Consider the following 27,325-nt stretch of genomic DNA (forward strand, 5'->3'; position numbering starts at 1 on the left):
GGGATCCCTCCCCCTGTGGAAGCTCTGCTTTCTATTGCTTTCATACGGTTACTTTGCTCCCATCCTTCATGTCTATAGATCTAAAACAAAGAACCAACAGATCCTCTCCTCTGATTGAGAAGTACTAAATTCACCAAATATAATTGAATTGTACCTTGTTCCCTTTAGCTCTACCAGTTTCACATTCTCTTCATGAATTTTATTGTCATATTTTGGGTTAGTGACACTTGTCGCCTACATAAGGAGTAGCAATCCCAGATGTCAACCTTCTGCATTGTTTACAGGTGTCTTGGTTTTCAAGAAAGACACAACTCATACAGATACCAGAACAACAATGCTTTCCTCACATAGAGGAGAGACACAGCAAGGTCAGCTTTAATAGTGAGCACTGGTCCCTTACCACTAGTGAGTTCCATCATGTAGGGAAAGCAGGGAGATGATCTTAAGGAACCCCTCTTGTAATGCAAATGAAGGACTCCATCCCTTTCCACTAGGAAGAGGGAGAGTAGCAGAGTCAGCCAGCTATATAATGTATTTGCATTAAGAAGAACAAAGAAATATACATCAAGCTCAGAAGAGGAAAAGAAAGATAGTCCCCAGCATGGTTATAAAGCCATCCAAACCTGTAAGGGCTCAGGGCGCAATCTTGCACAACCTCTCAAAGGTAAGCAGACTATATATGACTGCCTTTCCCAATGTTATGAAATGTCCTTCTATTTTTTTTTTCTAATATTCCCTCCTTAAAATTTACTTTTTTGATATTAAATAGCCACTTTCGAGCTAGGGATATAGCTCAATGTAGAGTGCTAGCCCAGTGTGTGCAAGGCCCTAGCTCAATCCCCAGCACGGAAAAAAAAAATTAATGATTAGTATTTCTCTTTTGTTCGTTTGTTTTGGTACCAGGGATTGAACTCAGGGGTACTCGACCACTGAGCCACATTCCCAGCCCTATTTTGTGTTCTATTTGGACACAGGTTCTCAGTGAGTTGCTTAGCACCTCACCATTACTGAGGCTGGCTTTGATCTTGCAATTCTCTATCTCAGCCTCCTGAGCCACTGAGATTACAAGCATGCGCCGAAGCACCTGGCTGATAAGTGTTTACATAGCTTATAACTCTTTCTATTCTTTTCCTTTCACCCTTCCTGTGTCTTCATTGTTAAAATATCTTGTAGATAAGTTGAGTCTTGATTTGTTTTTTTTTTTTTTTAAGAGAGAGTGAGAGAGGAGAGAGAGAGAGAATTTTTAATGTTTATTTCTTAGTTCTCGGCGGACACAACATCTTTGTTGGTATGTGGTGCTGAGGATCGAACCAGGCGAGCGCGCTACCGCTTGAGCCACATCCCCAGCCCCTTGATTTGTTTTTTAATCTAGACTGGTACTCCTGTCCTTTGAGTGTTTGGTCTGGTTAAACTTAGTGCAACTATTGACATTGTTGAGTTTTAGGTTATATATTTGTTTATTGGTGCTATTTTGGTTTTCTGTTCCTTTTTCTTTTCCCTGCCTTGATTTCCATTATTTTTATTTTCTACTTTTTGCTCTTTTTTTAAATTTTTTTTTGTAGTTGTAGATGGACAGAATGCCTTTTATTTGTTCATTTATGTGTGGTGCTAAGGATCAAACCCAGTGCCTCACACGATAAGCAAGTGCTCTGCCACTGAGTCCTAGTCCTCTCACTTTATGTTCTTTATGAGCTTTCAGTTGTACTTCTTTGCAGTACATTTTACTGAGTTCTTCAGGGATAATGATACTTATTCTTCTTTTCTTCCTCTTTCCCTCCCTCCCTCCCTCCCTATACCAGAGGTGCTTAACCACTGAGTCACATCCCTAGCCCTTTTTATTTTGAGACAGGATCTTGCCAGGTTGCTAAGTCTGGCCTTGAACTTGTAATCCTCCTACCTCAGCTCCCCAAGTCACTAGATTATGAGTATGCACCTGGTAATGACACATATTTTTATTATAATCTACCATGAATTAATAAAATAGTACACTTCCATTTTCCCCTCGGTGCACATTGGGCTATTGTGTCCATTAATTACATTTTACTTCTATGTGGTTTAAACCTCACAATCAATTATTACCATCTGCCCTGACTAGTGCAGCCAATCTAGCAGTTCCAGCAAGGGATGAAGGGAGATAAGAAAAATAAAGACTGATGGATACAGATTTTGAAAATAAAAGCTGGGGTCAGGTGGAATGCTGCTCTGTGATAGAGAAGCAGATCTAAAGAATTACCAGCCAGCAACCTTTATTTATATATGTCTCATTATCACATTAAAGACTATGCAAGCATTATTCTTTGTATTCATGAAAGTTACAGAGTTAGCAACATTATGCAGCTTATTCCACAGATACATTTTTGTTTGTTTTTTAATATTTTTTAGTGGTAGATGGACACAATATCTTTACTTTTATGTGGTGCTGAGGATCAAACCCAGTGCCTCACGTGTGCAAGGCAAGCACTCTACCACTGAGCTACACTACCTCAGCACCCCAGCAGTTGCATTCTACACTTACAATGTGCAATGTTAGGAGCTTTGTGTAGCTCTCAAGAAAGTCCATTATTTACAGTTACTATTAGGTGGGCAGGTTCAGGAACAGCAGAGCTGGTGAAACATTGAGGTTGTCTAGCAAGAAATTTCCTCTATTCCTAGGAGCTGTGTGCCTGAGATCAAGGTCAAAGCTGGTAAAACTTTAGCACAGAATCTCCTCATGGAGGGCATTACCACAGCAGCTAGGCATCCTATACCTTTGCACAGAAAATTTCCCAGGCACCAAGCTTGCCACAACCATGAGGTCATCAGAGGTCCCAATTTCAGGCACTGCTCTCCACAACCATTTTTTTGTTTGTTTGTTTGTTTTAAATGCCTATATTTTAAAGAAATTTAAAAATGAAAAAAGTTTTTTCTACTTACTCAAACATTTTCAAGTATTCTTCATTTCTTCTTGTAGATATGATTTTCCACCAGGTATCATTTTTCTTCATTTTTTTTTTGTGCCACTGGATATTGAACCCAAGACCTTTCATGTGCTAGGCAGATACACTACCATTGAGCTATACGCCCAACACTTTTCTATTTTATTTTGAGAAAAAGTCTTGCTAAGTTGCCCAGTTTGCCCTAGAACTTGCAATCTTCTTTGGCTCAACCTCCCTAGTACCCTAGTAGTTGGGGAAAAAAAAAAAAAAAAAAATATATATATATATATACACACACACACACACACAAAAAAAAAAAAAAAAAAAAAACAACAAAACACAACCCAGCTTCCTTTAGCCTTCAACATTTCTTGTAATGCAGGTCTGCCAGTGACTAATTCTTGATGCTTCTATTTATCTAAAAATATCTTTTTTTTTCATTTTACAAGGATATACTCATTGGTCATAGGATCCCATATTGTAATCCCATTGTAATGCCTGTAATCCCAGCAGCTGCAGAAGCTAAAGCAGGAGGAAGTCAGCCTCAGAAATGTATCCAGGATCACAAGCAACTCAGTGAAAGCCTATCTCTAAATAAAATATAAAAGGGGGCTGGGGATGTGGCTCAGTGGTTAAGCTCCCCTGGATTCAATCTCCAGTACCAGAAAATAAAAGGTTCTACATAGAAGCCAAGTGCATTGCTGTCTGCCTATAATCCCAACTACTCTAAAGGTTGAGGCAGAAGGATCCAAGTTCCAGGCTAGCATCAGAAACTTAGATCCTGACTCAAAATAGTTAAAAAAACACTGGTGATGTAGCTTAGTGGTAGAACACTAGCATTAACAAGGCCCTGGATACAATCCCCAGTACTTCACACACGCACCAAAAAAAAAAAAAAAAACTACACTGACATTTTCTTCACCCTGCACTTTAAAGATATCATCCCCTTATTTTTTGGCTCTCATCGTTCCTGATGAAAAGTCATTTTTCTCATTGCTACCTGTAATTTTTTTTTTTTTTGTTTTTTTTTTGCAGAGGGGGTGGATTGAACTTAGGAGCACTCAACCACTGAGCCACATCCCCAGCCCAATTTTGTATTATTAGAGACAGGATCTCACTTAGTTGCTTAGTACCTCCTCATTGCTGAGGCTGACTTTGAACTCGCGATCCTCCTGTCTCAGCCTCCAGAGCTGCTGGGATTATAGGTATGCGTCACCATGCCCAGCACCACCTATAATTTTTTCTTGTTGTCTTCAATTTTTTAAAAAAATTTATAGTTCCTGGGGCTGGGGTTGTAGCTCAGTGAGAGGGCGATTGTTTAGCATGTATGAGATCCTGGGTTCGATCCCCAGCACCACAAAAAACTAAATAAACAAAATAAAGGTATTGTTCCATCTACAAATAAAAATATTTTTTAAAAAATTATAGTTGCTTGAAAATTTAAAAATTTAACTGTGGGGCTGGGGATGCCACTCAATGGTGGAACACTTGCCCAGCATGTCAAAGACCCTGGGCTTTGATCCTTAGCATCATAAATATGCATGCACTCACACACAAATGCACACTCACACACAAAATTAAAAATCATGTGCTGGGCTGGGGATGTGGCTCAAGCGGTAGCGCGCTCGCCTCGCATGCGTGCGGCCTGGGTTCGATCCTCAGCACCACATACCAACAAAGATGTTGTGTCCGCCGAGAACTAAAAAATAAATATTAAAAAAATTCTCTCTCTCTCTCTCCCCTCTCTCTCTCTCTCTCTTTAAAAAAAAAAAAAATCATGTGCTGAGGTATGTTTTCATTTTTTTATCCTACTTAAGATTTCTTAAATATCTTGGGTCTGTGGGTTTTTCCCCTCTGTGCTGGGTCTGTGGGTTTATGGTTTTCCTCAACCACTGTTGCTTCAAATTTTTTTTCTTCCTTATTCTCTCCTATACGTATGAGGTTCCAGTTTCACAATTTTTGTCCACAGGCTACTGAAACTTCATTCACTTTGTACCCAGCCCTTTCACTCTCTCCACTTCAGTTTGGATAGTATATGAGTACATGTTCTGTTGCTGTAACAAAACACCAGTAGCTGGACACTTTATGAATAAAAGAGGTTAATTAATTAACTTTTTTAAAAATATTTTTTAGTGGTGGCTGGAGTGTGTCTCAGTAGTAGACCACTTGCCTGGCTTGTGTGAGGCCCTGGGCTTAATCCTCAGTACCACATATAAGTAAATAAATAAAATAAAAGGTCCATTTACAATTAAAAAAAATATTTTTTTAGTTCTTGATGGCCTTTTATAAATTTATTTATATGTGGTGTTGAGAATTGAACCCAGTGCCTCACACATGCCAGGCAACTGCTCTGCCACTGAGCCACAATCCCAGCCCCCAAAAGAGGTTAAGTTAGCTCATGATTTTAGCTCCATCAATTTGGTTTCTGATGAGGGCTCCCTTGTCTGGGTCACAACATTGCAGATGACATCATAGTGGGAACTTGTCCAAGGTGGGAAATCACATAGCAAGAGACACCAGAAAGAGTGCAGTCTCACTCTTTCCTCACAACCCTCTCAAGAACAGGATTCCCATAATAATTATGTTAATCTCTTCTAAATGCCGCACCCCCAGTGATCTAATAACCCCCTACTAGGCTCTAACTTTTAATGGTCCCACCATCTCTTAATATCACATACTGAAGACCAGGCTTCCAACACATGGATGGACTTTTGGGGGACTCACTCAAACCATAGTCTTTCTTGCCTTGTATTCAAATTCACTGCTTTTTCTTATTTTTTTTTTAATGTCAAATTGTCAAGCCCATTCTGTATAATTTGCCCTTCAGATATATTTTTTCAATTATTGAATTTCTATTTAGTTCTCATTAAATAGATCCCATTTCTCTGATTCCCTATCTATTCATTAGGTCCTTCTTATAATTCTTTTTTTTTTTTTTTTAAAGAGAGAGTGAGAGAGGGGGGAGAGAGAGAGAGAGAGAGAATTTTTTTTTTTTTTTTTTAGAGAGAGAATTTTTAATATTTATTTTTTAGTTCTTAGCGGACACAACATCTTTGTTGGTATGTGGTGCTGAGGATCGAACCCGGGCCGCAAGCATGCCAGGCGAGCGCGCTACCGCTTGAGCCACATCCCCAGCCCGAGAGAGAATTTTTAATATTTATTTTTTAGTTCTCGGCGGACACAACATCTTTGTTGGTATGTGGTGCTGAGGATCGAACCCGGGCCGCAGGCATGCCAGGCGAGCGCACTACCGCTTGAGCCACATCCCCAGCCCCCTTCTTATAATTCTTAAAACATTTATAAAGGTCATATTAAGTCCTTATCTGTTTATTCCAATACTTCTATCAACTCTCAGTCTCTTTTTCCCCTCTGTGCTAGATATTGAACCCAGAGCTCATGCAAGCTAGGTTCTCAGATGCTTTCTTTCTTTCCTGCTTTCCTTCCTCCCCAAATCCATCCATCCATCCTGGGCATTTAACCCAAGGGCTAAATTTAACCCAAGGGTTACCACCAAGCTACACCCCCAGGCCTTTTTTATTTTGAGATAGGTTCTTGGTAAATTGCTGAGGTAGATCTTGAACTTATGATTCTCAGCCACCAAAATCACTGGGATTACAGGAAGGGGACACCACATCTGAACTCTGTTCATGGATCTTGAAGACATATTACTCTAACACTGGAATAGCCATTCCTAAACTGTTAACAGGAGTATTTAATGACAGATCTCCAACAATACCCAGCACAAATGTGATCTCCAAAATTTCCATTCAGCTGACCATTGTCACTATTACCTACCAGATCTTGCTGAGTTTTTCCTAGTAGACACACAGCTTATATTTTGCCAAACATTGATGAGGTCTTTATGTAAATTTTGGGGGCTGATTTGCTCTGGTACCGTAACCTATCAATTACAATTATCAACAGACCCAAACAATATCTCCAGTCTTTCAACTCCTAAAGACCACCATGTTCTACCATGTTCTATAAGCATTCCACATCCTTGCACCACAGATCATAAAGTGCCTCCACAGATATTATCAAAGAAATTATGAAGCTCAACTTGTTTTCTGCACTATCTGTTTTTCCAATAACAAAAAAATATACAAAAAGTTGTTTTATGTATTTTTTCCAGTGTTATAGTGGTTTATACTCTGGCACTAGATATTCCATCTTTGCTAGAAGCAGGAGTGACTATTTCACAATGTTTTGTTGTCATTTGTTTTTGAAATGGGGGTCTCCCTATATTTCTGAGAAAATCCTTGAACTAAAGATCCTCCTGCCTTGGCCTTCCAAGGAGCTAAAATTCACTATTTAAAAAAAAAATTACAAATTGAACTTATTTAATAAACTTAGTGCTATTTAAAAAAAAAAGGAGCTAAAATTCCAACAATGGATCACCATGACAGGCTTCAACAATTTTTTAATAATAGATTGTGTGGCCAGGCACGTGACACACACCTGTAATCCCAGCAGCTCAGAGGTTAAGACAGGATAATGTGAGTTCAAAGCCAGCCTCAGCTGCAGAGTGGCAATTCAGTGAGACCCTGTCTCTAAATAAAATACAAAATAGGGCTGGGGATGTGGCTCAGTGGCCAAGTGCCCCGAGTTCAATCCCTGGTACTAAAAAAATAAAATAAAATAAATAACAAGATTATATGTATGGGGGCTGGGGTTGTGGCTCAGTGGTAAAGCGCTTACTTAGCATGTGTGAGGCACTGGGTTCGATTCTCAGCACCACATATAAAGAAATAAAATAAAGGTCCATTGACATTTTTAAAATATTTTAGGGGTCTGGGGTTGTGGCTCAGTGGTAGAGTGATCGCCTAGCATGCACGAGGCACTGGGTTGAATCCTTGGCACCACATAAATGAAAAAGAAAGATGTTGTATCTGCCTAAAACTTAAGAATAAATATAATTTTTTTTTAATATTGTATGTGTATTCTATATATTTATATTTCTTTTCTTTTTTAATTTTTTTTTAGTTTTAGGTGGACACAATATCTTTATTTTACATTTATGTGGTGCTGAGCATTGAACCCAGTGCCTCATGCATGCTAGGCGAGCACCCTACCACTGAGCCCCAGCCCTATATTTATTTTCTATATCATATTTATATTTACTATTTCATCTTCTCTCAGTTTTGCTAAGTTGTGTTCCCAGTATTTTTCCAGTGCTGGGGATCAAACCAAGAACCTTGCATATACTAGGCTAGCGGCTACCACTGAACCACATCCACAATATGTTCTTAACCACACTAAATTAGTCATTATTATTTTACATATGTAATAATTATTACCACATTGTGACTGACTTCTTTGTGTAGCACTTCTTCTTAGGGTCCACTCTCTCCTCCTGTGTTTAATGTGTTTCTTCCTCCTACACATCCTATACTTCCGATAATGATTATCAGAGGTATGTGAAAAATAAATTCCCACTTTTTGTCTGAAATTGTTTTTGTTTAGCCCTCATTTTAAATAATAATTCAATTTGGCATGTCCTTTTGGGTTACAGTTATGTTCTTTAAGTCCTTTCTAAATATCATTCCTTTGTCTTCATCATGTCTGCTGAGAAGTATGCTGCTAGCTTAAATGCTGTTTCTTTGTATATAATCTTTCTACAGTTTCTAATGGTATCTTGTCCATCTTTGAACACCCTATAAAGATTGATTGATATTTCTTTTAAGGTACTTACACTATATTACTTAGCCACTTGTCATACTTTAATATTACTTACTTTGTATTATTTAATCATTTTTCCATACTTGCCTTACCAGCACCGTAAAGAACAACCTGCTGCTATACTAAATGCTTCACATCTTTTCCTATGAAGAGGCACCATGATCCGGACACTATGGTGCACATTTGTAATTCCAGCTACTTGGGAGGTTGAGGCAGGAGGATCACAAGTTTGAGGTCAACCTCTGTAACTCAGCAAGACCCTGTATCAGGAAACAAAAATAAAAAGGGATGGGGGTGTAGTTTAGTGTACTCCTGGTAAAAGCTTAATCCCCAGTACAAAAAAAAAAAAGTGTTTTTTAAACTCAGCAAAGTTTTTATTTACCAATTTGAGTGTATACAGATCTGTGACTGAGTAAGCATAGTGAGAAAAAGAACTATGCTCCAAATATACAGTCTTGGCTGTTTCCATCATTGGAGTTCATACATATCTGAGCATATCTGAAAGAACAGGAACAAACATCTGAATTCTACTTAGATGACAGAATGAAAAACTTCCTGGGATTACACATATCATCTTAAGCAAAGAGGAGATCAGGTACCTTGCATATACTAGGTACCTAATATATGACCTAGAAACAAGGAGCCTTCATGCTTAGAGGAAAGGAGTAACTTTGAATGTACCATAGTTCCTGGACTAGGAATTATCTCTACCTCAGACTACCTTGTATTCAAATATGGGTTCTAAGAAGAGAAATGACTATAAGTAAAAATAAAAATATCTATTTATATTAAAATCAGTGAGAGAGTACATTATAGTACACCTCAGACAGAGTGAGTACATCACAGATAATCAACAATGAACATCACAAAGCTTTGGGATTTCCATATTACCAGTACTGTCATCACCAGCTGTATCCAGAAAAAGCAGCAGGAGAGATGCCTGGCAATAGGAACAACATTAAGCAAGACTGTCAACAGTATATACAGAAGAGGCAAACAACATAGGGCCTGACAAAACTTACAAACGGGTAATTGGTTGGAGAAGAAATTTAAAATGTGATATACTCTTGTATACTAAGTCAGGAAGTTTACTAAACTTGTTGGGAGAGGTACCTAAGACATCTCTTGAGCACACTAGAAATACCCAGACGGAATACTATCAGCAGCTGGGGTGCCATTTTAAGAAATGGGGTAGGAACATTGGTGATGCGTGCTGCACAAGGATCAGGGCTAACTTAACAACATGCTCAAGGTATGAGACAGAGGCATCAAAGCCTTAAACTAAGACTATTCAGAGAATATGATTTAGAAACATGAACTTGTAACCTATTCCTCTAATCTATAATAGTCAATTTTTGTTAATCTAGTGTATTGAAGAAAATTATACTATGTTTTTTAAATCAAATACTTTTGACTTTATGAGAACATTCGATTATTTTAACTGAAAATTTCTACACTTCCCTCTAGTTTAGAAATTTTAAAACAACTAGAAATTGAATGCCCACAGACATCTTCCTCAGGATGAAAACCAATAGGAAAAAGGTCATCTAACGAGTTAAAAGTGGAGTTGACACTAATTTTTCTTTCTATGAGAGAGAAGGGACAAAATACTAGCGTTCCATCTAATTTCCGCACAACAGATGCCATTTCATCACAAAATACTTTGTACTTACCTTCCTCAGTTCTCAAAATACGTGGGGAAAACACGTTTTTAAAAGCTTTTCTAGGAAACAGAATGAATACCAAAACTTAAGTCCTTTGGTGGTGCAGATCCCAAATGAAAGCCCAAACCTCATGTTTCCTATTCTTGATAGCCACTCACCCTCATTCTAACAAGGAGGGGAGAAGATCCCAGCCAGGTCCCAGCAACAGATACTTAGAGATCTAAGAGCAAAACCGGACAAACAGGGAGCGGCATAGGAGTTAACAGCAAAGGACCGGCGACCCCAAAGCCCTAGACAGGAGCCCCCAGCCTCATGGACTGCTCGGAGCGCGTGCACTCGGACGGAGGCTCCTCCCAGGCTCGGGTTAGGACGCCCACCCGCAGGCGGGGAGGGAGCCGGCCCAGTGTCAGGTGCCACGTCTCGGGGCAGTTTTCTCCCTACGATTCCACAGCCAAAAATAACCTGGAAGTGAAGTGTAGCTGTGCCAGGCACTCAGGTATCAGCCGAGTCCCCTCCTCTTCTGGATGAATTTGTATTATTTATAAGACACTTGACACATGTTGAAACACTCACAGCTCCTCGGCCTCAGGAAACGGGGCTTGTTCAGCGGAGGGGTAGGCATGTAATGAGGGAGTTAACAAGGGCTGATATTTTTTTACAACATTCTTTAAAAACTGAAAAACCTCTTTAAACACCAGGAACAGCTTAAATAATTCGCTCTGGGCCTCAGGGCCCGCGCGGACGTCCTCCCCGGCTCCCACCGCGACGCCGGGCCCGACGGGCGCCGCGGCCACGCGGGCGGGCTGCAGGCCGGGCCCACCTGTGCCTCGCGCGCCCCGCGCCGCGCGGACCCCGGAAGCCGGCGGGCGCCGCGCCCTTTCACCCCCGCGCGCCGGACGTTGACGGTGGGCGGAAGTGCGGCCCTCCAGGAGGGTGGCAGTGCCCTTTCACCTCACCCCGAGGGAGCGGGTCAGGCCGGGGCCGCCGCGGTGGGAAGGAGCGGCACGTGTGGGGCCGCCGGGGAGGCGTCTGGCGAGGCCGGTGTTCCGCGCCCCGTGGGCGGGCGGAGGAGGGCGCCCTAGGCCGAGGGGCCCGCCAGCCCCCGGCGGCCTCTCGCCGGCGTCGGGAGCTCCCGTCGGGGGCGCACTCGCAGGCGCTCTGCCGGCCGGAGTCTGTGGGAGCCACGGCCTCTCGGGCCCCTGGCGCTGCCGAGGTTGCGGGAAGCACGAAGCCCGACCCGTGAGGTCGGCCGGCGGCCCGGACGGCACAAGCCGCGGGGCGCGGCCGAGGGAGGCACCTGCCCCCGCCCACATTGACCGGGAAGCCGCGGCGCACGAGCCCCAGGCGCCCCTCCCGGCCCGCCCCGCGGGGGTCTCGCGATCGCCGAGCCGTGAACCTCGCAGCCCTCGGGTGCTCCCCTGCGGGGGCCGGGGGGACGACCGGGATACCCTTGATCGAGCCCCTGTCCCAGGGCCGAGACTTCGACGCTCCCAAGGAGGGAGTCTCCATGGAGGAATTCGTCCTGCTTCACTTCCAGAGTTGAAAGCCCCGAGGCCGTCGGTTCTGCACGGAGGAGCGGTCGGGCGCAGGCTAGCGAGCAGCTGATGGAAATAATTGTCCTCGTACACACGGCCCTGCGTCCAGGGGCGCGCGTGTGGACACACACGCACACACACAACTTGCCTCCTCTAGCTGCCCAACCTTAGTATTCCGGGCATGTAGTTTGCAACAACTTGCTTGACACAATAACAAAGACATTTAAATGCCAGGACGCAGACTTCACTTTTTAACCTGCTGAGAAGAGCTACTTTCAAAGCTTCCCCACCGCGAATAAACTGACAAAAAATATGGGGTGCACTTATAAATTAAACACCTTACCCTCAAAGCAATGTGCGTTAATCAGGTTTCTAAGGCAATAGCCATCTCTGTCTTTTCCTATTCACCCAAATAATGCCCCAAGAAGGAACCCCTTTACACAAGGGGGGGGGGAGTATTGAATTATACCCATTGCTAGTAAAAATCATCTTAAATCAATAGAGCACCACTTGAACTTGAGTTTCCATTGTTTCACTGAATCATCAATGTTTTTAATTAAACAGAGCTACCCTTTCTGTTAAAACATTACATAAAAGGGTTAGGTTTCTACTTTTGTTGAGGCAGCTGGCGTTTGTTGGCTGTTGTGTTTGAGCAACAGACTGTTCAATAGAAGCGAGAAATAGCTCAACGCGCTCTTAATAGACCTGTTTCAACAATGTACCTTGAAAAGGAATACATTGTGTTATTGTGTTAGTTTGCTACAAACCTATTAAAAGAAAAATAGCATCCATCAGGTCTAACAAAACGCATTTGTATTATACGTACTTATCTGCTTCAAATACACTTCTTGGCACAATGTCTAGAATTCAACTAGATCATCAAGAGCTGGACAGAAGAACACATACCAGTTAGGTAATGATACACGCGCTAAAAATAATAATAAAGGAAGCTCCAAGCAGATGGTGATCACTATTTTTTGTTTGTTTATTATGAGAAATGCAGACAGTCCTACTTCAATTGAAAATACTCTGCAAAAGTATGGATTTCTGCAACAAAAACAATTTGTAACATGGGAATATTGACGCAAATTCCATATTTGGAACGAATCGGATACATTTTCGTTAGTAATTTGGTTCAGAGGAGGATTCAGTACAGAAATGATGCATTTTTAAAGCAGAATTAAACAGCGCGCAAAGAGCCCAGTTCTTTAGGGAAATGCTTGAAACAAACAAATCGAAAGCAAGGGTTCCAGCCAAGAGGTTGGGGAGCAGTGCTGTCTGGCAGTAGGAAAGGAAGTGCTTCTTGAGAGTGCTCTCTCTAAAATGATTTTAAAACTTATTTTTTGACATTTTAAACACAAAGAGAAACTGCAAGCAAAGAAATAGGTGATATTTCCACTATGGGACAGAGACTATATAGTCTGTTGCAGGAAAGGTTGTCACTTGGACCACAGACCTGAGAGAAAAAAGGCAAATGATGAAACCTAGCTCTGAGATGGCTTAGCAGAAAGGGCACTCCAAGTAGCATATATCAAAGGAAAACATCTTTTGCTCCCACACAAGGCACTGGGTTTGGTTCCAACCTGAGTAGCCAACATTCCATTTTTAAAATGCATTAGAGAATAGTAGATTGCCTACAAGTAAGCTTAATTGTATAAAAAAGACAATTTATATAAATTGCAATAGCACCCTATGTGCCTCATCTAAATAGATGAAGCAATATTTTGCCCAACAATGTGTATGATTTATTCCATTTCTGAATTAATAAATTTTATCAAATGAGGATTTGGAAAAAAAAATGTTACCCAAAACTTGAGATGATAGTTTTGCCATATTACAAAATAGCTATATTAGAACCTTCTACAGAACAATTTAAAGTCACATAGCTGATATGACTGCTCTCTTCAGTTAAACCATTTTCTCAAGAAGGATGTGTATGGAGAGAATACAGGAAGGTAGTTGAGATGTATTTGATTAATACTTAGACTTCTTGCTAGCATCTCACCTCTAGCCCAAATCTAGTTTTTAGATTAATTCAGTGGAAATGAAATCATATACCCCAAATTGTATGCCATAAAATTAGTTTCTCAAATGAATAAGATCAACAGAAAATTTGATATTTTCAAGGTGAGAATTTTTTTTGTAACTCATAATCAACCAGATATAAAAGGAAGGTCAAATGCACTGGTTGGACCATGATATGAAATGTTAGCTAAAGCTTTATTAAAAGTCTTTGATTTCCATTTATAACTTTTAGAAATATTTTGATGTTTAAAGTTAAGTTATCTAGGGAGAAAAATTCAATGCATTTTAATTTGAAGAGGTTGTTCAAATAAACAAAGAAGGAAGAAATGCATTTCACAGGAAGATTGTAATCTGATTCTTTGTTTTGTTCTCAGTCTTGAAAATCATTGATTCTCCTTTGCAAAGAATCTTCAATAGTGTATGAAAGCTAAATACCTTTATTTTCTTTCTTTAAAATAAAAAACATCCAAATAATATGCATTGAATTTGTCTCCCCTTAAAGAATAAAGAAGAGGATCACATTAGGATGATTTTCTGTATACACTTCAATTTTTCCTAAAAAGAAGTTTTTGATCTGTTAATCATTAATTTCTAAAAAATTCTCAAACAAATTATAAGAATCTTAATTACCACTAATCCTAAGTAGCATCCGATTCAAAAAAATTTTGTAGGGTACATTTTCAAAGCACCAAACTTTTTTACTATCCCTTAGTCTGCCTTGAGTAGGTGAACAAGCATCATTTCAGATTCCTTTTGACTTTTTTTTTTTCCTTTTAGCTTGGAAGTATGGGAAGTAAAAGAGGTTAATATGTTTTAAACATTTCTGCCATACGCGATTATTTCAATGCCATTCTCTGGTGTTGTGTCTGAAAAGCCGGTGGCTGAGCCCGCTGCCCACAGAGCCAGACATTGAGCCAGATCCACCCCTGGGCACAGTCATGGGAGGGAAAAGATTCAGCTTCCAAACTTGATTAAAAACAGCCCAACAGTTTCTGCCCCGTTAAAGAACTGTGTGGCTGGAGAAGCTGAGTAAATTGCCTTAGAGAGGAGCCGGCTGAGGTCTATGTCTCTTTCACAAGGGGATAGAGGGAAGTTTGAAGAAAGCAGAGAGTGAGTGGGCTACAAAAAGGCAGCTTGTCCACCAAAACCCACAGTTAAAATCCACTCTACAAGATTTAGGTGCTGAAAAGGATTCTACCTTGTAAATGTTCACCTTAATTTGAAAGGAAAAAGAAAACGTGCATACACCAAGAACATACAGATGCTTGGGAATTGTTAACTTGTTTCTGAGTTACTGAGAGATCTTTTGTTTTCCATTTGGCAAATACTTCAAAATATCCTTCTCCCCCTAAAGTTACATTCTAGAAGATACAATTAAAAGAAAAAGACTAAGATGAAAAAAATGAACTGGGACAAAGTGTGTAGGTTGGTGAATAAAGTAGACATCTGCCAGAATCTTCTTAATTATATGCTGTTATTTGCTGACTTGTGATGTTTTAATGGTAAGGACTAAAGACATTCAAACAGGAATCCAAATATGAACAAAAGTGGGAGTTTTCTGGTGTGTTACAATAATAAAATGAGAATGGTGTCTGTATGTGACTGTGTGTTCTCCTGCAATTCAAAATTTTATTCCAGAAAGAAGTGCAATTTATTACTTCTTTTGTGGGCACAAGAGGAGAAAAATATGATACATTTGGGGATTTTATCGGTAGTGCTGTGTTTAGTTTTAATTTTCCTGTATTTTAAAATAAACACTTTGACCAAAGCATGTTTGATCTTTGCAAGAAGGAAGTATACATTGTGAAGGAATGTGCAGAGGCTGGATATGAAAATGGGGTTGTGACTCACAGCTGCAGGCAGGAAAAAAAAAAGCGTCGTGGTGTCAGCCAGAGGTGTTCAGTCTAATAATTCAAGCTGTAAACTGTATCCCCTAAAATTACCTACATAATAAATCATTGTGGGAAGAAAAAAAAAGTTTGGACTGAAAAGTGTAAGTGAAACAGAACCCTCAGGAGACTTCAGTGCTGGGACCTATTGGCAATGATGTGAAATATGGGCTTATTTTGTCCAAAATTTCAAGGATCAAAATAATACTGGAAGTTATTTTAGCAGGGTTCCCCCCCACACACACACACACCGCATGGGTCTCAACACATTTCCAGTCTGTTGAAGAAATGGGCTCGCAATTTTTTCCCCTCTCCTGATAACATGGCTGGAATTGCTGTATGGGACTTAACTGTGTATTTGTACAGTTTTGAGGGAACAAACAAACAAAAAAACTCAGTGCAACATGGCATCACTTTAGAAAAGTAATTATAGCTAAATTATCAAATATACATCAAGGAGAGAGGCAGAAATCTTTCTGAAAATTTCCTTAGGTTCTTGCCCCATATTTCAGTGTCGCTTGTAGATACCAAAGAAAACGTTAAATTGATGTGAACTGATGAATTAGGTTGCCTGAAAATTCAATGTTAGATTGAAATCTTTACACGCTGCGGTTAGTAAAGCCAGTGCCAAATCCTGGAAACATGAGACACGGAACCGTTTGGGACTAGAATGCACCCACAGGTTTTGGAGTAGAAAGGAGCTCCGGACCAGTAGAAAGATGCAGATATAAGGAGGAAGTTTAAAGGCCAAGGACACAATGAGGGTGAGGAAGTCAAGAAGCAGACTCACCCAAACCACATTGAAACAATTTATTTTATAGGATCTCCTACATTTCCAGAATTAGTGAGCAGACCCACTCTAGAAACGAGGGCTGTGGATTCTTACGATCACAGGAGCACTGAGAGTCAAGATTGACACGGGTCTCTTTCTCCTGGGCATTTCACATTAAAATATAAGGAGAGGGGAGGGGAAAAAATAGACAGAACGAAGCTCGAGGAGATTGACTAGCGAAGTTTGCAATAAAGATTAACTAGAAAAAAGAAGTCCACAGCAATTAAAACCCCTGCATCGGCTCATTAGTATTCATGACTGAATGTCCAGCCTTTCTGTTTATCTTTCTCCCAGGATCAATATCTGAGCAGCGTGGGCCTGGGAGGAACCCAAGTCGGGCCCTGCGTGAGCCTGACCTTTCGCGCCCTCCCTACAGGTCAGAGCATCTTCTGAACCACCCGGCCAGCGCCTCACCCGCGCTCATTAAATCCACCATTCATAGGCGGGCTGAGAGAAGCGGGGGGGGGGGGGGGGGGTGTACAGGCCGGGGGTAGGGAGTGGGGGCAGCGGGCAAGCAGTACCAACTGACTCCAAAGAGTTTCGGGAAACCACATTCGGCCACATTAACCGCTATGGGCCCAAGAGAAAGAAAGGAAGAAGAAAAATGAAAAAAAAAAAAAAATCCCGGGGCTGTCTTCAGCAAGTCTCCAGCCCGGCTCCTGGCAGGCCCTTGCTGGCTCGGCCTGATTCCAGACCAGAGGTTTTGGTTTTTTGGCTGAGGGAAGCCAGAGTTCTCCCGAAAAAGGAACCCCACGCCCACTCCCAGTTCTACCCAGTCAAGAGCCTCCCCAGGCCTCCACCAACCTCGGAGCAGCAACCCAGTCTCGGAGCATTAACTGCGATGATTACCTTTGACATTATTAACATTATTATTATTTCTACCCCCCACGTTCCCTAGCGGCTCTCCGCTGCGTCTGCTCCCCAGGGCCACCGACTCAGCCTGGGGACTGAGAAAACCTGGCTGGGGCTGGGGGAGGGCTTAGGAGGTTGGGGCAGAGTCCAGGAGGTGTGTGAATGGGAGAGTAGTGAGCTCTTCCTTCCAGAATTAGCTATTTCATACGCACGCACCAAGGGACGGAGGGAGCTCAGGTAGGTCCGTCACCTCCTGGGAATGGGCTTGGGGGACCCCAAGTTTAGGCATACCCGCCCCCCGCCCCATCACTTTCCCATACTGGAGGCTCAGGCGCGGCCTCGCGAGCGCCACGGGGTGAGAATGCAGGGTAGGCCCGGCCCGTTTGGATCCTGAACCTACAGGGCTGTGAGAGAGGGGAATGAGCGCAAGGGTGAAGGGGACTTCAGTTGCTGGATCCTTCCGTCACCCCTTTGGCCTCAGTCCCTTCTCATCCATACCAGCCGGGGGCTGAGAGTTTGGGAAGCCACAGGAGGTGATCATGTGTGAGTGCATGGTGTGTGTGTGTGTGTGTGTGTGTGTGTGTGTGTGTGTGTGTCCGCGAGCGCGCAAGTGCTGGGGCTCCCCCAGTCCCTGCCTGGCGGCTGAGCTGGACCCAGCACCCGCTTGACCACACACTGGATCAGGCAGGAGGGATGCTGGACCAGGGCAGGGCACAGAGTCACCTCTTCAAATGCTTGTGGGCCCCTGGAAACAAACAAAAAAACCGTGGAGGGTGACGAGGTAGCCAAAGCACCTAAGATTCCCGGACTGCGTTTTGAAGGGGCGGAGCAGCAGTGGGAGGACCCTAGCCCGAAGATCCCGGGCAGAGGTCTGGGCCTTGGCGATTCAGGGGCAGGGCAGGGCCTGGATGCTCTGGCCTCAGTCATCCCACATCCTTGACCGTGAACTCGGACCCTGAGGCTGTCCTAGTTATGGTTTACACCCGGTGGTTCAAACCACTACATCTGCCTTTTCGTTCAGAGGAGTCCAGCAAGACTGGCCTAAGGGTTTAATGTTCTACCTCTTGATCCAGTTTGGAAAGAGAGATTTTTTGTTTTTGTTTTTGGTTTTTTGTTGTTGTTGTTGTTTGTTTGTTTTTTTTTTCCTAAAATAAAAACCCAGTAACAATCAGCTGGGAGCTGGGGTGGGTGTGGGGAGGGCAATGAAAAATGACATTTCTCTGGGCCAGGTTCTGAGCTGCCAATTAAAAATAGAAACTGTTCATTGAGATCTGCTGGGGATAGCTGTGGGCTGAGGGCTCCAAGTTTTTGTTTATATCCAAGTTTTATATCAGACTATAATCCATCAATTCACAAGTATTTATTGAATCCCTACTTCGGATTCCAAAGTTTGCTTTCCCAGGCACATGTCTATTTAAGCATAATAAATAAATAAATAACACATCCAAAACTTCAACCCAGTCTTGATGGGGTGTTATTTTGAGGCCTTTATTTCTCAGTCCCTGGAAGTAGGCCTAGCCCGCCCCTTGGATTTGGGGGTGGGAGGTGATGTAGGAAAGGAAAGGACCTGAGTTCCCAGTGGGTGCTGGATGAGTCCCCTGTGCTACCAATGAGCTCACCAACCGGGACACACCTCCCCCTCTCCTGCCGACCTAGGCAAGCGAGTCCTCATTTTGAGGGGTCAGGCTATCCTAGCCAACCCTGAGATGAGGGAGAACAAATAGCAGGGTACAGGGAAATCCAAGCCTCCGGTCCAGCCTGTGATCTGCCCTTGATCTCAGGGTTTTGTGCGGAAGATAGAACCACTTCAGACTGAAAACATCCGTCTGAAAAAGAGACAAAGGGATTGGGGGATGGGGTAGTGGAAGGGCGAAGAAGGTGCGGGCAGAGAGGAAAGGGCCGAGGCAGGGCTGGATGGGTGTACAGGGCCTAGTACGTGTTTCCTTTATTTGCGCTCCGCCAGGGCTTATCCCTAGCAGCTTCCCCTTGCCCACCGCCAGAGCAGAACCCACGCGGCCTCCGCTGTGGTAGTCACCTCCTCCCTGCCAGGGACTTGGGAGGACATCACTGAACTGGGAGAAGCGGATACCGATGCCAGTTATCATTGTGGTCATTAATAATGCAGTGAGGATCACGATAATTAATAATAATAATGATGGGCCTCCCGAGGGGGTTCCAGCTGCCTCCGGATAAAGCGACTCTCGCTTTGAGGGGAGTTATTCGGTGGTGGATGGAGCGGAGCGCTAATGGAGCGAGCCTGGGCGCCCTGAAGTTCAAGTTGACATCGGTGGCGGACCGAAAGCGTCCTCCAGCCGCCGCAGTCCGACCTCCCAGCGCAGCTCTGGGTCCCTGAGGGAGGCGAGGATGGGCTTCAGTTTTGTGACTCCGGAGTCACGGCAAAGGCAGGTTAGCCTTCGGCTTAGACGTGGGGCGGGGGTGAGGACGGGAGAACTCGCGCACCCCTGCCGGACCCCCAGGCCTAGGCGACAGATTGCTGCCTGGCTCTTGGGCCGCAAGCCCCCCGCACGCCTTCTGAGTGGAGCTAGGATGACATCTTTAATACTTTTAACACTTTTGCTATCTCCCTCTCCCTTCGCTCAGTCCCTGAGACTCCAAGGCCGAAGAGAAAGGCAAGAGAGGGAGACATCCCGGGGTTGGAGACTCGTTTGGACAAAGCCGAGGGAGGAACAGGGAGCCATTTTGCAGGAAAGCTGCTCCCACGAGCTCCGAGCTCCATACATCTAGGACTAGGAAACCACTTCCAGGCTGGTTCCTCTTTGCCTTGTCCCTTGTCGTTTTATTTTCCTGCTGAAAACTAAGATCAGCACCCCCAACCTCTAAGGACCTCCGGTAACTCTCCAACATTCCGATCTGAAGAGTGATTGAACCACCTCAATGCTGTGAGATCATTCTTCTCTTGCTTCTTCCCCCAAATGAGAGAAAACCCCTAAGGCTTGAGCTGATGTGAAAGTTGCCCACACATCCCATTTCATCCTTCTTAGATTTGGGAGGTGTCTCAAAACCAACAACTTCCTTTCCCAAAATCAAAAAGTTAAAGCCGTGCCATAGGCAGTTTCATTCTTGCCCAAATTATGATGAATATTTAATTTGATCCTTCTCCTCCCCCCCCCCGCCCACCCCGGGGAGTGAGGGGCTTTGGAAAACCCTAAACGATTTTCCTCACAGCTTATAATGTGCTCAATGAACTCTCCCAAGGTTCAGTAACACATGCCAATTATTTTAATAATTTTGTTTAATATTATTAGGGGTTATAAATTTGTTTTTAATAGAGGATTGATTGCTTCAGGAATTGGCGCTTAGGCAGTTCCCAGGGCCGCTGGGGAGGGAAAGTCTAGCATTTGTCACCCTGAGTCTTACCCGCACGCATAACCCAAACTGAAATCCTTTCCTCCGCATATAACAGGTAGCATGGCCTCAGGGAGATCAGCATTGTCCTCCTCTCCACTAAGGCCCTTTGGGCCGGCACTGCCTGGCCCCGCGGCTCAGCCAAAGGCCGGAGGAGGAGAAAGCAGCGGTTGCCACCGCAGTCCCCAGCGCTCTCAGCCTCCACTGGCGCAGTCCAGCGCCGCCCTGGGCGATCCCACGGAGGTGTCGCTGTCCGTGCCGCCCCCGAGGCTTTTTACTGCTGGGGAGATAGCTCCGTGGCTGCTGGGGGCTTCTCCGAGCTGCAGGACACCCAGGGAGAGGAAGATGGAGATGTCTTGATAGTCCAGGGGCTTAAAAATAATTTCCCCCATTCATCCCTTTGGTTATTAAAATTATTTTTCCTTTCTTCCTTAGAGCAGCGTGTTTGGAAACTCATCGATTCCCGCGGGGGGAGGGGCGAATGAGGCTGCAAAACCTTTCAGTAAGGTGCTTCAGCTCATTTCCACCTGGCAATTTTAGCCTTTGCACTTTATTTGTCAATTCTTTGCAAAGGTTCTTTCGTTTGGAGCCAACGGTTTGTTGCTTCTCTATTCTCTCAAAAGAAAATTAAAATGTAGTCCATCACTTTCTCTTGAACATCCTGATTATTGGTGCAGAGCAGCTTTGCTTAAGATAAGTAGGATTTCTTGAGCAAGCTCTCTGCTTAAAATTTCATGAAAAAAAAAAAAAAACTTCTGGAAGAAACAGGCCCTTTTAAACTATAATCATTGGGCCAAGTTCAAAAACAAAGTACTCAGCTCAGTTTTAAACGTGCAATTAAAAATAACTGTACCTCAGCTTTTCAGAGGGAGGGAGAGGAAGGGGGCAGGGAAGGGGGAAAACAAAGAATAAGGAAATGTTTAGTGCTCTTAAATCCAGTCCAAATAGCTGAAAGAAAGAAAGGCATTCCCTCAGATAATGGAGCCATTAGAAACTCTGAAGGTTCCTGCCGCCATTCCTCACAGGGGATTTCCAAAAATTTAATTCACTCTCAGCTACTAAACAAAGGATGTAGAAAATAATTTTGAGACTTTCTGCCAAAGGGGCAGTTTGGCCTCCTTCCTCTTCATACATACACCTTCCTCTCCAGAATGCAGGATGGTGCTTCCCAACACCTGGTACCCTGATCCAGACCTATGTCAACCCTCAAGCTGCTTCCTTCTCATTAGGAAAAAAAAAAAAAACAGTATGTTCATGCAGTTTCAACACATTTTATTATATTTCTGTATGCATTACTCTCAAAACATATCACAAGAAATGATCAAACCACTTAAAACCTTCAAATAAAAAATCTGAAACAGTTTATGCCCACAATTGTACATATTTATAGTTAAGAAACATTCTTTATAAATATTGTTTCCTCTGTAGCAAGTTAATACCATAATTTAATTACAAATGGATAAATATGGTAACGGGTATTTACAGAAGGGAGGGTGTTATTACGGAAAAAGCTAACGGCACAACGTTTATTTTCCCCCCACAATCTTTCATACAGGAACTAACAAATTGAACTTGCAAAAGCACTAAAACATCACATGTAAACCCAACTAACAGAAAAATACATTCACAAGCGTTGTTGTTGGTGGTGGTGTGTGTGCTATGGGTCGGTGTGTCGAAGAAACAGAAGGGAGACTTTGGCACGGCTCAATTTTTTTTTCCTCCAGTCTATAGTTGCATGAAGTTTACAATCAAGTTGCCTCATAAAAAGGAACACAATATTCAATACCACAATACAAAATAAACAATTTTCTTCCACATTACTTAAAAAAGAAACCAGGTAAACTAAAGAGAAAAGAAAAAGCCCATCAGTTGGGAAGGAAAGGAAGGCAGGAAGGAACGCAACCCAGAGTTTACAAATGGACAAAACTTCTATACACCAAGAAGCCGTTAAAATCACTCAGAGAAGGAAAGGAAAGAGTCTGCTATGTACAGTTTGTCTGAAGAACAGGGTGGGAAGGAAAGGGGGCATGAGAAATGATGGCAGGGAGGTTTGATTCAATATTTTTGTGAGTTTTTATTTTTTAATTTTTTATTTCTTATTTTATGTTTTCAGCTTCAGAGACTCCGGAAGGGTGTTTTTTTTTTTTTCCTTGCTTTTCATGCCTAATTTTTTTTTCTTAAAAAAAAAAAACTTTTAAAAAAATCCTTCTGCTGGTAAAATCTTTTTCATCATCATAAAAATCAGATTTATAATTTTAACAATACAAGATCACAAGGCGCCCTCGCCTCTCGCTGCGGGGAGGGCAGCGGCGCGGGGAACAGGGAGAGGAAGGGAGGCCCTGGCCCTCACACGTACCATTCATTGAAGTTGGAGGAGAGGCCGCTGTGGCCCCCGGCTGTCGCACTGCCCCCACCAGAGCTGCCGCCGCCCCCGCCGCCCGCCCCGCCGCCGCCCCCACCGCTGCCGCCGCCGGAGCCGCCTCCCGAGCCGCCGCTGCCCGAGCCTCCGCTCCGGTGCACGGCGGACACCGCGGCCGCCGCCGCCGCCGCCGCTGCCGCCGCCGCCGCCGCCGCGGGAGACAGATTGGAGCTGCTCTGAGGCTCGGAGCTGGGGGAAACCAGCCCCGGGGGCGTGGATGACTCGTAGCCTGAGCTGGCGGCGGGGGAGGACTCAGAGCCCTGAGGGGAGGACTCATGGACCTGCAAGACAAAAGCCGGGAGGGGGGACCAGAGGGGACTGGATGTGAGTGCAGCTGCTGTGAGGCCGGGGCCCCCGAGGGGGAGCACCCCAGAAGTGTCCCTCTCCACCCGGCTCCCTGGGGACCTTCCCGGGCGGGCTGCGGTTTTCCAGGCCCCTACGAGCCGGCCTGCCAGGCCGGCCTCGCCCTCCTCCCTGCTACCGCGGGGGTACCTTCATGTGCTTCCGCAGGGAACTGGGGTGCGTGTAGGACTTGTCACACATCTTGCAGAGATAGGGCTTATCGGAGGTGTGGACGTGCATGTGCTTCTTCCGGTCGCTACTGTTGGCAAAGCGCCGGTCGCAGCCCTCAAACTCACACTGGAAAGGCTTCTCCCCTGTGGGCGGCAAACATGGTCGCTGGTTGAGACACAGAGAGTCCCGGAACACCAGGTGGTTAGGGGGCAGGCAAGGCGACGACTTGGGGGTAGAAGGGCTGAATTCCTTAAACAGGTCGGATCCCCTCTGTGGCAGACCAAGATGAAATTAACCCCTTTTCCACCTGACAGTCCTGATCACTTATTTCATATTTTACTGTCTCCTACACTGAAGCCCATCTCCTCAAATTTCTAACAAGTTTGGGGTAAATCCTGGCCTTGCCCGCTTTTCTATAGGACTTCTTGGATGCGCAGCTTCTAACAAGTTGGTCTCGCCATGGAGAAGCTGTTATTATGACAAAATATTTGGGGCATTATCAAAATCACACAGGCTGCTGGGCTGCTGTCGGTTTCTCTCTGCCGCCAGTAGGCAATTACATTTGGAGAAGCTATGTGTTGTTTGGGGGACGGGCTGTGGATATTAACTGAGCCAGTATTTTTCATCCAAAATTCTGCATATTGAATTAACTGTAATTCTAGTTTCACCAGTCTTTTAAAAATAAGTTTGAAAAGAGGGGGGTTAATAGTAGTGATAAGGTAGTCTTATAATAATTGCCGAGGGGCCAAGCTGGGGGGTGGGGTGGGGAACCGAGTCAGGAAAACCTTTCAAAATCTCCCCGTTTAATTTTCTGGTGGTCCCAGCATCCTGTTGCCAGAATTCCAAATGCTTGGAGTCATTTAGAGGTGTGAAAACTCAAACGTCGTTCCACTTGGAAAGGGGATCGTTTAACGTTAAATTCCATTAGCACCTAAATTGTTTTTTAAAGACATCCGCTCAGAGACAGGACTCGAAAGCTAGCTTTTCATGCAAATAAATTTCTCAAATTTTAAACCTTGTTAAAAGCTTGTCTCGCACCTCGGCTCCCTCCCTTCCCAAAAGAGAACAATAGGCCTCTGGCGCATCCCCACTTCGGAGTAAATATTGACGAGGGAAGTTGCTAAAACATTTGGCTTTCTTTTAGGAAATCGTCTGGCACGATTTTGACTGAGCCCTGGTCATAGATGAATAATCTATGAGGCGGGAGGCGCGCTCTTTTGCGGCTCTCTCTTCTCACGCGATCCCCCGTGGGGACGCGCTGCCTGGGGCTCTCGCTGACCGATTGTGGGTCCAAGTTTGGAATCGCAAACCCTGTGGTGCCCATTAGAAATTTTCACAAACTGCTGCAAAACCCACCGTAAAGCCCCCGCGACCCACCCCGAGATGGGCTTAAAAAAAAAAAACTTTAAAAATGAGAAATGCTTTACAGCTCCGGCTCACACCAGGCTTATTTAATGGGAAACAGTCCCGGGAAGGGCGTTTGGACCACGAGTAAAAGATGTGGGAAAAGACACAAGCCACTCAAACACAGACACGCACCCGGAGCAGAAAAGCACATTCAGACAAGCTGGCAAAATCTTCTCTAGGCTCGCTTCCCGGGCACCGAGTTACAGAGCAGTTTTATTTTGTGCGTTCTATTTAGAACGCAAATTATTAACCAGGGCTGAGCAAACGAAGCAGTTGCATCACCCCACACGTACATTTGATATTATACTGGTCATTTAAAATTCAATTTCCGCACATGGAAAAACCCAGGCCAATAATAGTCTTTCATCATCCAACAAAAACAAGCCGCTCGCTCTTTCACACACAAAAAAACATCTCCCGTCCCAGGGCCCGGGCTAGCGGTTGGCGCCCTCCGACCGCGCGCTCGAGCGCGTACACACACACACACACACACACACACACACACACTTCAGCTTGTGCATTTCTCCCCAAGTCTCCCTTCCGCACTTCGTCCCGGTCTTTGCCTGCGGTTACCTGTGTGGGTCCTTTTGTGGATCTTGAGGTTCTCCGAGCGCGCGAAGACCTTGCCGCAGCCCGGGAAGGGGCAGGGAAAGGGTTTCTCGCCTGTATGCACGCGGATGTGGTTGACCAGTTTGTATTTGGCCTTGAAGGGCTTGCCTTCGCGAGGACACTCCTCCCAGAAGCAGACATGGTTGCTCTGTTCCGGGCCTCCGACATGCTCCACCGAGACGTGGGTCACCAGCTCGTGCATGGTGCTGAAAGTTTTGTTGCAGCTCTTCTTGGGGTTGCTGAGCTGTTCGGGGTCGATCCACTTGCAGATGAGCTCCTGCTTGATGCACTGCTGCCGCATGTAGCGGAAAAAGGCACCGGGGTGGTGGTGGTGGTGGTGGTGGTGGGCCGCGGCCGCTGCCATGTTCATACCCATGTTCATATTCATGGGGCCATACTGATTGTGGAGCTGCGCCGCCGAGTACGGGTCGGTCCGCGGGCTGGCCACCTGGCGATATTGCTCCGAGCGCCCGAACACTTCTCCAGGCAGCCCGAGGCGCATCTGCCCATTGAGCACATTCTGCGAGCTGTGCGGCCCATGCTGCTCCGGGAGGCCAGGGAAGAGGAGGTGGCCCTGCGCGTCCGAGTGCGCGTGATGAAGGCCACCCGCACCCGGTCCGAATAGCCCATGCTGCCCTCCGCCCGGCGCCGAGTCCCCGAAGCCGCGGCTGCGGAACAGGAAGTCCCGAGTGGAGTTGAAGGGCGGCCCGGAGTAAGAGCCAACATGCGCAGCGTGGGGCCCGAGCGCGGCGGCTGCGGCGGCGGCCGCCGCGGAGCCGGGGTAGGCGCCGGGGCCCTGCGACGTGAACGCCGAGCTCTGGCCAGGGGACAGCTCGTGTGCGCCCGGGTTGAGCTTAAAGGCTCCCATGTGCGCAGCGGCCGAGTCTACGAAGCCATTCTGCGCTGCAGCCAGGCTCAGTTCACGGTCTTGCATCTCCGCGGCCGCAGCCGCTGCCGCGGCTGCCGAATGGTGATGGTGGCGCGCAAAGCTGCCCACCCCGATGGCCGGGAACTGCGGCCCCGCGTCCAGAAGCATGGCCAGTGCGCCCGCCCGCCCTGTCGGCCCCGGCGAGCCTTGCGCTTTCGCCCCGCCTCGGCTCCCACTCCCAATTCGCGCGGTGCGTCCAGTGGCCGCTGGGCTCCGGGAGCAGGCGGCGGTGGTAGAGGCGGCTTCAGCCCGGGCAGCCGCGATCCTGTGACTGCCGCCTCCGCCACCGCCTGGATCTGCCTCCGGCGGCCGGGCACAGAGCGAAGGCGCGGAGAGGAAGAGGAGGAGGCGGCGGCGGAGGAGGCGCGGGAGGAGGAGGAGGTGGAGGAGGAGAAGAGTCCAAAGCCAGGCGGAGAACCAAAGTGTATTAAAGGAGCTGCGGCGGGGGCGGGCGGGCAGGGCAAGGGAGGGCGGGCAGGAGGAGGGAGCGAGAGGGAGGTGTGGGGAGCAGAGCGGAGAGGGGGGCCACCGGGGGGCGAGCGCAGCTCCGCGGCCCCCACCCCTGCGCGCACCCGCGCGCGCACGAACACACTCACTCGCTCGCTCGCCCCGCAGACCCCGGGCCCGGCTGCGCCTAGCTGCGCCCACAGAATGAAATCACTGCAGCTTCAGGGCCAGGATGGATGCCCGAG

General features: G+C 45.5%; 1 protein-coding gene across 1 annotated transcript; it reads right to left on the reverse strand.

Annotated features, from left to right (window-relative positions):
• Positions 1 to 23,103: 23,103 nt before the first annotated feature.
• Positions 23,104 to 26,758, reverse strand: ZIC2 (Zic family member 2; the record flags this gene model as incomplete). Its single annotated transcript, XM_081295880.1, has 3 exons — positions 25,670 to 26,758; positions 23,669 to 23,832; positions 23,104 to 23,457 (listed from the first exon to the last, which is right to left on the reverse strand). Exons 1-3 carry the CDS (start codon positions 26,739 to 26,741, stop codon positions 23,104 to 23,106), a joined length of 1,590 nt encoding a protein of 529 aa, XP_081152006.1. The 5' UTR covers positions 26,742 to 26,758.
• Between the last annotated feature and the right edge of the window lie 567 nt (positions 26,759 to 27,325).

Source organism: Spermophilus citellus (genome assembly GCF_964194105.1).
Source record: "Spermophilus citellus genome assembly, chromosome: 1".
Classification (NCBI taxonomy): domain Eukaryota; kingdom Metazoa; phylum Chordata; class Mammalia; order Rodentia; family Sciuridae; genus Spermophilus; species Spermophilus citellus.